Genomic DNA, 12,336 nt, shown 5'->3' on the forward strand with positions numbered 1-12,336 from the left:
AAAATGAGATGAAAGAAGAAGGAGGAGAGGTTCAAAGTGTGAGAAGGACTCCACCAAACTTTGACAGCTTTGAAGATGGAAGGAGGGTGGGGGCACAAGACAAGAAATATAGGTAGCCTTTAGAAGCAGGGAATGCCATTTACCTGACAGCCAGCAAAAAAAAAAAGGGGGGGGGGGGCGGGGGAGTTAGGGATGATCTCAGTCCTATAAACACAAGGAACTGAATCCTGTCAACAACTCTGTGGGAATTTGGTATAGCAGAAACAGAAAACTAATATAAACTCAGACACTGGGTCCCTTGGACTGGCGATTTGAGACAGTGAGGCAAAGAACAGACATTTCCGATCATATAGTCCAGCAGGAAAGATAGACAAGCATTAAACAAGAATTAGGGTTAACACATGACAATGGGGTGGCTGAGACATGAAAGAATCGAGCAAGAGGTTAGACAAAGGCCTTCCTAAAGAAGAGACTCCAAGGATGAGTGAGATTAGATGGGACCCCAGGAGGGGCAGGGTGGGAGAAGCAAGCATGTGCAGAAGGAGAGGAGAACATGATACATTCAAGGGGAGGAAGGAGGTGCACATAACATGAAAGTGACAGTGATGTAGAATATAGTTAAGAGCCCGATCCAGGAGAGATTTTTGGGCTATTTTTTAAATTCTGGATTTTTTTTCTACTGGTCATTGGTAGTCACTGAAAAATTCTGTGATTAGATTTACAATTTCAAAAAGTAACTTAGACTGCAGTATAAAAAATGGAGGAGGGGAAAGAAGGTCTAGATTAGATGTAATTATTATAATAGCAGATCTGAGTTGGTTTGGTGGGTGTGTGGACATATCGAGGATGTAGGATATATATTAAGACACAGAATCAATAGAATTTTGGATTCGTTGGTGTGAGAGAACAGCATGACTCCAAATTCAGGCTGTGGAACTGAAGGAGTAGCCAGCGGAGGTACGCCATTGGCTAATCTGGTAGGTCCCTGAGGAGAATCAAGATGTTGCATGTTTGTTGACATTTCTGTTGTTATTGTTGTGTGTGTTGTTTTTGGGTGGAGGGAGCAGTGCAAAGTTGATAAGCTGTTTTGGACATTAACTTTGAGAAGCCTGTGGGGCCTCCAAAATGGAGAGGTTCTGGAAGCATTTATATCTAAGGGTCTGGAGCTGAGGAGACACTACGAAGCAAAGGGAAACACACAGGGCCCAAGTCAGAAGTCTGGAGAAACATTTAGAGGATGGAGAGAGGCCAAGGAGCTAACAAAAGATGTGAAAGGAAGTGGCAGAGAGAGAATGCAGAGAATATGATATCACAGAAGCCAAAGAAAGAAAACAATTCAAGGAAAAAGGCTCTCAACAGGTCGAACATGGCTGAGAGGAGTATTCGGCGTGGACCGAAAGATGTCCACTAGATTTTGACAAAGACCGAAAAGTGACCTTTAGATTTTCACTACATGGAGGCAACAAACCCAGGAGGGATTTCAGGTCTCCTGAGAGGGGGACTGATATTCGACCCCTTTACTGTACTAAGGTGATTTTCTTACTCTCCCAGCTACGTCACAGCAGCCTTTCTCGGTGTCTAGTTTCAATGAGCTTCCACTTAGAATGATGCTGTAATTTTGAACTGTACACTTATCTTAGATTTGCTAATTTGAAAACACACATGCACACAACTCATCTGTAAGTAAGATTTAACCACCCAGCAATCTGAGCAGCAGACACAAAATTTCATTTGGTATAATATCTAATACTTATGTGAAGCTAATTAAAGATAATTTGGTCTTAATGAGGCAAAGAGAATATAACAGTGTTCATTTCAAAGTAGGCTGATCCATGAAAGTCAAGTAAAATCACTTTCTAGTCCCAACATTTCCATAGACATGAAGACTATCTGATGATTCCCACATTCATATCAGTGCTTAGAATGATCCTTCACATTTGTGGAATGTGTTATAGTCACTGATAATTTTCATATCATTCTCTCACTGAATCCTCACAACAGCCCTGTGGATAGAGTACAGATGTCACCTTCTGCATTTGACAGATACGGAAAACTGCAGTGCACAGCTGGTGAGCAGAAGAGAACTGGAACGCCACATTTGGGGCTCCTTGCACTATATACGTCACCTCATGTCTTTTTTGTTTGTTTTTAATATTTTTATTGATTTCAGAGAGGAAGGGAGAGGAAGAGAGAGAAACAGAAACTTCAATGATGAGAGAGAATCACCGATTGGCTGCCTCCTGCACAGTACAAACTGGGGATCGAGCCCGCAATCCAGGCATATGCCCTGACCAGGGATCAAACCGTGACCTCCTGATTTATAGGTTGACACTCAACCACTGAGCTACGCTGGCTGGGCCACCTCACGTTTTTAATACCTGCAAACCCGAATCATTTTTTCAAAAGAACTTTCAGCAGAAAAAAAAAACCAGTTGAAGAAAATACTGGCCGTTTGTGATGCTGCGTCATATTAAATATAGAAATATTTCTAATTGTCTTGATGATGTAAGCAGAAGGAAACATTTATTACTCATGCCTATGAAATCTAAGCAGAGTTTAAATGTGACATCATACACATGGTACTTCAGGTAGAGGCGGCTAAAAACCAGGCACATGTGGGAAACACATTTCAGAACGACCCTCCATCTGGGCTGCCATTACATTTCCTTTTCCTGGTTTTAAACTGCTATGGGTATTTTTTTCACATAAGCATCTTACATTAGTGATTCCTTTGAACACTACAAATGGTCTCCATTCAATCCCAGAACCAATGGACTCAACTGAGAGTGAAACAGTGGCCATTTCCATGAGACCAACGAGGGGTACAACCAACCTGTAATTCCCGCTCAAGAAACTGGGCTGTGATGGGGGCTCCCGCCATTATCATAGTGCACTGTGGAGCCATGTCAGCCGGCTTTATTCCTTTTCCCCTATAATAATCAAGGGGTCCCCACAGGGCATTATAACTACGAGATCCCGTCCTCCTGAGCTCTCTGAGAAGAGCCATATTTTATATTGAGCCTTCAATTTGAAGACTAGCAAATAACAAAGTCCACTCATCTGATCTACCAGCTGAAGTAAATGCCTACAATACATCTCCCCGAATTAGAAACAATGGTTCTTTTGACCAACATAGCTGTCTCCAGACTGGCACAATACTCAAGGGAAGATTAAGTGAACCTCAACAGTAGAGCCGGATCCCATTGCAGAGTCCAGAGAAGCACTCTGAGCCATCCTCTGTCCTAAACAAAGGAACATGATGACCCCAGGGCTTGAATTTCTGCCATGACCCATACCTCCACTCCAAAGCCTCTGGCTCTGTCTACCTGAAGGGAGGGGGAAAGGCTGGTGCACAAAATGACTCTAGCTTTATAAGCCTTCTAGACAGTAGCCTCAATCCATTCTTCTCCATGTGTTAAAAGAGAAAACAAGAGAGTATTTTTGAAAAAAGAAAACATAACACTATACCTACACACCCTGAAAAGTAAGAAGCTTTAGAGGAAAAAAATTTCAGTGACCTCAAAGTATAAAGGAGATCAAAACTCTCCTTTGGCAGGTCTTCAATCTGGGAAAGACGAAGGGAGATTGATTACATCAGAAAATCTAAGATCTGCCTGTTTAGAATTACACCTTTATACCCTGTGAAGGAGGCCTTGAAGTTATGATCTAGAAGATAATGATCTCGAATTCCTTATCAACTCAAGTAAGTGTATCACCAGGGGTAAGGAAATATATGAAGGGAACTTTTCTTCCCACACTTAAGTGCGTCTTTAATCTGTCTAGGCGCTCAGATAAATACATACTCATGAAATAAAATAGTGAAGGGTACTGTTAAAATACCACCTTAAAAATCACGAAGGGTAGACCCTAGACAAGTGAACACCACTGAATTGATCAGGCAGTGAAACAAAAGAATAATTCATTCAGAATGAGCCTCATGAGAAACCCAAAAGATAACTAAAGAGTCAGAACTGATGAGTGAGGCACTACCTCACCCGGCTAAAACAGAGAGATTGTAGGGTTGAAATTTATTAAACTGAACATACAGATAATGTTTCCCTGCCCTTTGTCACTATCCATGATAACATGGGCAGGTAAAAGGATTTAATGAATCTGTAGAGCCCATCAAAAAGACTGTCAGAATGCATTTTTCAAGCAGAGTTTGAAATGTCTTATTTCCAAGGCTCTCCCTCCTAGTGAGGTCCTGAAGCTGCTGAATCACATCGAGCCCATCAAGTTCAACCTTCATAAGGGGAAGAAGCGTCATTACACAACACTGTCATGCCTCAGTGTGAAACATTTCCTCCATCCAAGCATCGAGCAGCTGCCAAAAGCGGTGATGAGATTTTAAATTACTTGCAGCAATTAAGGGCAATATCAAATATGCCGAATTATAACAATGGCTGGCACTTATAGCACACTTACCAGAGTTGCTGTAGGCCCTCTGCTAGGCTGTTTACTTGTGTCCTTTCCTTTAATTCCCACAAAACCCAAGAGGTAGGTGCTAATATTGCCCGATTTTCTAATGAGGAAAGTGAGGCTCAGAATGGTTGAGGAATTACCTCAATGAAGAGGAGCTAGGTTATTGCTGGCTCTCCAGTTTGCTCTTAACCACTATACGACACTGACTTCCTAAAAGAAAACATGCTATGGTGTTTGGCAGGTTTGTTTTTTTAAAGATAACTATAACTACAGAAATGGTAGTTGGTTATGAATTTTAAAATAACACTTTTGGGGAGAGTTTCAGTAAGCTGGAAGAAAATGTAAAGATTAACACAAGGATTAATTTTAAAAATCTAATAAATGCCATTCAACCTGTTGATATGTATGTATGTGTGAACAAGTATGTGTATGTGTGAATACATAACATATAAGCATATACACATCTCAGTTAGACAACCGTCACCTGCTGAAGAAGGAAGACTGACTCTTAATGTAAAACAAATTATTTTAATGTAAGCAATTTGACTTTTAGTTTTTATTATAAAACTAGAGATGTGGTCTTCAAATGTTGAGAAACAGGCGGAAGTGACAGTCACCTTGAAAGCATGTGGGGTCCTGCAGTTTGCCGGAGGTCCAGTGTTCCTGCTCAGCATTCCTTGATTTCAACAGCACCTTCTACAAAGACCATTCTTTTCCTAATTCTAGGCAATTTTAATTTCTTTCATGCCTGATTTCTTGATTCTATCATTGCAATTTCCAGAATACTGTCCCTTTCAGTCACAGAGCTGTGATGTAATACTATATTTCACCAGTAGGTGTCATGAACTGAAACACTAGATATCCTAGCTCAAATATCTCTTAATTGAGACTTCAGGTTATAGAAAACACATGATTCTATTTGTATCCAGCTTGAAAACTTAGAATTCTCCTTGTTGAATCTGCCTACAAAGTAGAATACTCTACATTGAATTACCAATGCTAGTATGAAATCAAAGCTTAATTAAAATATTAATATAAATTATATAAATATATATAACTTTATGTCAATGCTAATATATTCACACTTTTCTCCCCTCTACCTGTAATTACTTATAAAATTTTAAAATGTATGCTATTACCAAATAATTGCTTTAAGTAACAAATACAGTTTTGCCTGTTCGGTGTGGCTCAGTGGTTGAGCATCAACCTATGAACCAGGAGTTCAAGGTTCAATTCCAGGTCAGGGCACATGCCCAGGTTGTGGGGCTCAATCCCCAGTAGGGGGCATGCAAGAGGCAGCTAATCAAAGATTCTCTCTCATCATTGACGTTTCTATCTCTCTCTCCCTCTCCCTCCCTCTTTAGAATAAAAAAAAAAAAAAGTCTTTAAGAAATAAATACAGTTCTGAAAGAGATAAATAGTATGTAGCTATAATAGGGAGTTAGTGTACACATACAAAAAAACACCAACTTACCACTACTGCCACAGTCTGCACAAGAAAGGAGTTCTTCTGGTTTCTTTTCACGATTTGATTCTTTAGTCCCCAAACAGAAGCTACATATTGGAATGGGATCAGCACGGGGCTATAACAATTAAAATAAAAAAAATATTGTTAGTCTTCCATTTCAAAATTAAGAACAAAACATTAAAGTCAAAAGCTGCTTACATATTTCTTTAACAAAGAAAAACTGCTCAATAAGGTGTCCAAATCAGCATTTTCTAATAAAATAAATCTTTAAAATTATCTGATACTAAAGAATTTATTGCCTGAATGTTTTTAAGTGTAATACATAAGATTTAGAAGTAATTTTTATTAAACCAATGAAATTACCTATATATATAAAAGCCTAAGCGACCATTACAACCAAACAACTGGTCACTATGACATGCACTGACCACCAGGGGGCACTCAATTCAGAAGCTGCCCCCTGGTGGTCAGTGCGCTCCCACAGCCAACCACCCGGGCCAGCCAACCTCCTGCGGTCCCTCCCTCCAAGGGACCCCACCCATGCACGAATTCGTGCACTGGGTCTCTAGTATGTCATATAACTTTCCATTAATGAACATTAAGGATTCATTTGAAATCTTGTATCATTCCTATAACCTATATGCCTATAATAAGTTGATTCATCTATGTATTCAGTATTCAAGATTACAAATATCATGTACTTAGGTCTGACCGTTTAGCTGAACTTTATCAAATGTTTTAGTGCAGGTTACTGTTATTCATTCTCTCTCTCTCTCTCTCTCTCTCAACTCAATCAATTTTTAAAAAGTAAACCACATCATGCCACATAAAGGAAATAAACTCTCAGTCTATGACATTCCCACTTTAATAAAAGAAATAACAAAACATTTGTCTAACCCCCTAGGACCCTTTAACTCTCACTAAGGAAAATGCTTTGAACAATGTATAAATCTGCATACATTTTGTGTCTCCATTGTTATTTATGACTACCAGCAATGCTAGTATTTCCATCCATATGAATAGTTGACTGTGCCTACAGATCTGGTCACATTTATTTTGAACAAGCAAAACTGTATGAAAACTAAATTTTTTTGCATATTCCAAGCCTTCACACATGTCTGCCAGCCATCTGAATGCAACTATAATGTATTTATATTTAAATCTCTTGAATCAAAGATTCAAGGCAAGAAAACTTAGTATAATCACAAAATTTTTAATGTAAATTTAAAACAAGATTTTGCTAGGTCTTTCTAAATGTACATCAGCATAGAATAAACATCATTTGTTCAGTTACTCTATCCCAAATGCCTTAATACATTGCCTGATGCACAGTAGGCACTCAAAAAATATTTGCTAGTGGAATCAATGAAAGAAACATATGCTAGTTTAACAAAAAAACAACGCTCATCTCAAAGAAAATATTTCAAATGCTTACAATGATTCCAACAAATGTCCTGGTTCACTGTGACAACATGTCTTCAAACACCAGAATCTGTCTTATAGCCAAGCATTTACCAAATTGTTGAATACGACTGTTAATTTTATCTTACAATATAAGTGTTCATCATTTTGCCCTTATTTTCAGTTTAATGTGTTCTTTCAATATGCACAGGCTTTACTTTCTGAGGTAGCTATGCAAATGTGTCTTTGAGGCCCTAGTTAAAAAAGAGTATAATACAGTTTGAATTAGAAAAACAAAAAAAGACAAGCTACAATAAATTGGTCACTGACTCCAGCCACAAATTTTTAAATGCCAGATAATCAGCACTGCATAATTATGGATCCATAGTTATTACTTGCAACTGCTCAACTGCAGTACCTTGGGAACACTTTTGTTCCTTTAAATAGCAATTAAAAGAACAATCTGGTTTTAAAATGACAACATTCCCCTGATAGATTCTAGCTAAAACCCAGTCCTTGTACTAATGGGATTCCTGCTTTCATTTGATATAACAATGCTCAAGCCATTGCTGCCATCCTTGCAGTGATAAATAATTTACAAAATGTCACATATCATTCATGCAATGAAACAAATCCAAACCTGCAATCCCATTTTTCTTTCCCAGATGAATTTTTAGCTGCAAGAAAGACATGGCCATCAGCCAGCATTCATGCTCATTTTTCGTTTTTAACTAAAGGTAACACAAAGGACAAAGGTTGCTAGTAGTTCATGGCCAGAAAGACTGATGTCCCACACTCTGCCCAATAATAGAAAGCATAGATGCTATCACTTCACGCTACATTCAAGTGAACCCCACCATGCTGATGAATGCTCACCGCCATTTATTTTAGGGATAACTATCTCACAATACTCTATAAAACCACTGCATTACACAGAAATGTCTGCCCTGCTGAATTATTGATAATTCAAAGCACTTTTTGCTAACCTCAGTATAGCCAAGTCTAATTAACTTTAAAAAATTGTCACTTGTGTGAAATGAAACTTTTACAGTAATGCATGTAAATGGGTCACGGAATTATTATGATTCACTATTCTCAATCAGACTACATATAAACTGTTTCAAAAATAATCCCTGGTAATAGATTCAAATGGATTGCAATCAGAAAGAGGTCTGAATACAAGGCAACTCGATTCTATGCAAGTTCACTACAGACAAATCATATTTAAGAAGCCTGAAAATATCTCCCAATTCTTAATTCCTTTCTTTGAAATGTCACAATGTAGCCTAACCTGTTGATCACATTTTCTTATCACCTTGCTGAATAGTTCAAGCTAAACTGGAGAATTAACACCCATGAATAGGCTTAACTTTTTGCACTCGGATGTCGAGTGTGACTCGACACGGTTAGCATCAGTAGCAGCTCGTATGTCGAATTGTATTGAATGTATCAATAATTTGAAATATAAAAAAATCCAAATAAATAAGTTTGTATGAAAAGAAACTCCAGTTTTTTATTCTACTGCCGCACTTTGTAAAATCTGGGGTATTTAAAAAATTAAATCCCGAGTAGAATAAAGGAATCGAGAAAAAAGCAAGCGAGTGCAAAGGCTTAAGCTCTGCAGACTGCTTAGGAAGCACGTCCTCCGCATCTCCCATGTAACGGCCATGGGGGAGCGGCTAGGGTAGAGGCCGCTCACACACTATCTCATTTAATCACCTTAACAACCCTGCCGTGAATGTATATTATTGCACACTCATTTTAGGCAGGAAATTGAGGATCTGAGAAGTTAGGTAACTTTCCTAAAGTTGCACAGGTTCAACTGTGGAGCTGGGATTGAAACACAAGTCTGTCTTCTCTAAAGGCCATTCCTCACCTGTACTACCCATCACTCCCCCTTTTCTCCTCTCAGGAAAACAGATATTATCTTTCCATCAGCGGCAATACTCTTTACATATATATGCTAAAAACCTTTTCCTTTTAATTTCTCCCATTACCAATGGCATAGGGTCTTGAAACTATTTAAAAAGCAACCATTAACATGCGATAGATTATTGATTACAACGGAGAAAGGTACCTTTACAATGGCGAAACCTGACAGACATCGCCTTAACCCAGTCACTGAACCCATCACCAATATGGGACAAACAGACGCCATGTGCTCCCGAGCACTGCACTGAAGGATACAGCACTGCCTGTGCAGTCTTCTCCCTGGAACATTTGCCCTGAATCTAATCATAAGGAAACAATCAGACAATTCCAAACTTGGGGACATTCTGTAAAGCAACTAGCCAGGACTTTCCAAAAAATGTCAATGTCATGTAGGCAACTAAAGTGGCAAGAAAACCAAATACAATTCATGATCCTTGCTTGGGTTCTGAATTTTAAAAATACCCACAGCTATAAAGAACATAATTTGGATAATTATGGAAATATGCACTAAATAGACAATATAAAAGCTAGATATGACAATATTGAGTCAATATAATTGTGATTATATAGGAGAACATCCTATAGCATTCTTATAGGAGTTGTGTGCTAAAATATTTTAAAGTGCCATAATGTCTACAATTTCAGTTCAAATGACACAGGGGAAACACACGTGTGTGTGTGTGTGTGTGTGTGTGTGTGTGCACGCGCGCTCATGCATGGGTGCAGAGAGGGAGACAGAAAGCAAACATGGCTCAATGTCAACAGTTGGTGAATCTATAAAGGGTACTTGGGTATCTTCATTATAGTATTCTTGCCATTTTTCTGCATGCTTGCAATTTTCCAAACAATAAGTTGAGGGGGAAAGAATACCCCTCCATTATTTTAAAAAAAAGTAAAAATCTAGAATAAATTATTATATAGTTGGACTACATGCATCTATAAAATAAAATCTATCAATCTAATTAATTACCAATTCACAGGAAACACCGAGGACAGAGGAAGGTGTGGATCTAGTACATAGCAGAGGGATGCAAGCACCCAAACTCTCCAGAACAAATGACTCAGTTTCATCAACGAAGAAATTAAAAGGGAGACAGTGAGTAAGCAAGGCTTTGCAGCCAATCACAATGCATGTTCCTTATCTTGACCATGATTTTTTACAAAGTAAACTGTGAAACTAAACAAAAGTGCATCACCTACTGGGGGACCTGGGGCTAGTTAGCCTTGAAGAACCTATTGGGAGGGGGCAGCTGTGTGTCTTTATGCAGGGGGAAGGCTCAGATTTGTTTCCTATGAGCACAAAATTTGGATCAACGGGTGATTACAGAGAGTTAAATTTTCAACAGAGTTGGCCAGCAAGAGAAAGGATTGTGTGGCTTTTTCTTCTGTTGCCTTTATTAATGTACTAGTGGCCCGGTGCACAAAATTCATGCACTGGGGGGGGGGGGGGGTGTTTCCTCAGCCCAGCCTGCACCCTCTCCAATTGGACATCCCTCTCACAATCTGGGTCCGCTGGCTCCTAACTGCTCACTTGCCTGCCTGCCTGATCGCCCCTAACTGCCCTGCCAGCCTGATTGCCCCTAACCCCTCTGCCTGCCTCATTGCCCCTAACTGCCCTCCACTGCCAGCCTGATCTCTCCCTAACTGCCCTCCCCTGCAGGCCTGATCGCCTCTAACAGCCCTGCCTGTCGACCTGATCTTGCCCCCAACTGCCCTCCCCTGCCAGCCTGGTCAACCCCAACTGCCCTCCCCTGCTGGCCTGATCTTGCCCCCAACTGCCCTTCCCTGCTGGCCTGATCTTGCCCCTAACTGCCTCTGCCTCAGCCCCCACCACTATGGCTTTGTCCGGAAGGAAGTCAGACTGCAGGACTGACTTCCGGTATTCGGTCATCCATTCAGTCGTTTTGGACGTTACAGACCCTGGCTCTTTATATATATAGATTTATTTCATTTTTTAAATTGCAGCCAAAATATACATAAGATAAAATTTACCCCCTTCACCACTGTTAAGTACACAGTTCAGTGGCATTATGCACATTCGCCTTATTGTACAACTATCATCACCACCCATCTCCAGTACTTTTTCGTCTTCCCAAACTAACACCTTGTCCCCATTAAACACCAACTCCCCATTCCCCCTTCCCTCAAGTCCCAGGCAACCACCCTTCTATTTTCTGTCTCTAAGTTTGATTCCTTTAGGTACCTCATTTAAGTGAAATCATACAGTCTTTGTGGAATGTATTATCTTGAGGCAGCTGGAGGCCCCAGTAATCAGAAGACCAAGAAGAGGCTGAATGGCTCCTTCAAGATGGTGAGGATGCCACAGCCAAGGAGCCTCACACAAACTGGGGTTCTGGGACCCTTCAAAGGTCCTTTCCAGATTAAACATTTTAATGGTTTCATGGCTGGATAATCTCTAAGGCCTTTCCCAGCTCAGCTGTAATTTTTTATTGATCCTATTATACTTAAAAGACATTTTAAGAGTCTTCAGGACCCTTGACCACAAAATTAAATAGCCTTTCAAGACAAGGCATTTTTTAAGAAGTTTTATATTTGCTTATGTTACTTTTGTTTCTGCCACGAAGGAAACATGTTTGTTAGTCTTGTTAATCTAAGTAATTGGACAAAAATAAATGAAAGCTCCTGCACTCAATCAGAGCCAGGGGTCTCCAGGCTCACATTCTCTTTCTAATAATCACACAAAACAGGGGTTTGATCAGGGATATTGCCCCTTCTTTCCATAGTCCTCCCTACAGATTCATCTCCTCAAGTCATCTACAACTTTCTTGAATCTACTCATAAAACATACATTTTAGTCATTGCAAGTGTTAGAAATAATTCAGCATTTCTCATTCATCTATTCATACTTGTATCATGGAAAGACCTAGATTTAAGTTCTGTACTCCTAGCCTCAGGTCTTCTCATTTGTAAAAGGCCACAATAGTTAGTGTCCATGTTGTTTAGCTCCAGGGCTGCTGAAGTTCAAAGGTGAGTGTGTGTGAAGTGCTGTGTAAACTATAAAATTCTATTCAAATATTGTTATGATTATTGCAAAATTCACTTTAGTTATTAAAACAAAAAGCACAAACAACTTCAAGTCCATAATAAGTAAA

At 39.5% G+C, this 12,336-nt stretch overlaps 1 protein-coding gene across 1 annotated transcript in view; it reads right to left on the reverse strand.

The window, feature by feature from the left end:
• The window catches only part of KAT6B (lysine acetyltransferase 6B), a 173,840-nt gene that overhangs the window by 58,027 nt on the left and 103,477 nt on the right, over window positions 1-12,336 (reverse strand). Inside the window, exon 4 of the mRNA XM_008145353.3 lies at window positions 5,897-6,005. Within this exon, the coding sequence (XP_008143575.2) occupies window positions 5,897-6,005 (109 nt within the window). The remainder of the gene's footprint in view (window positions 1-5,896; window positions 6,006-12,336) is intronic.

This window comes from Eptesicus fuscus, chromosome 17, assembly GCF_027574615.1.
Source record: "Eptesicus fuscus isolate TK198812 chromosome 17, DD_ASM_mEF_20220401, whole genome shotgun sequence".
In the NCBI taxonomy this organism is placed as follows: domain Eukaryota; kingdom Metazoa; phylum Chordata; class Mammalia; order Chiroptera; family Vespertilionidae; genus Eptesicus; species Eptesicus fuscus.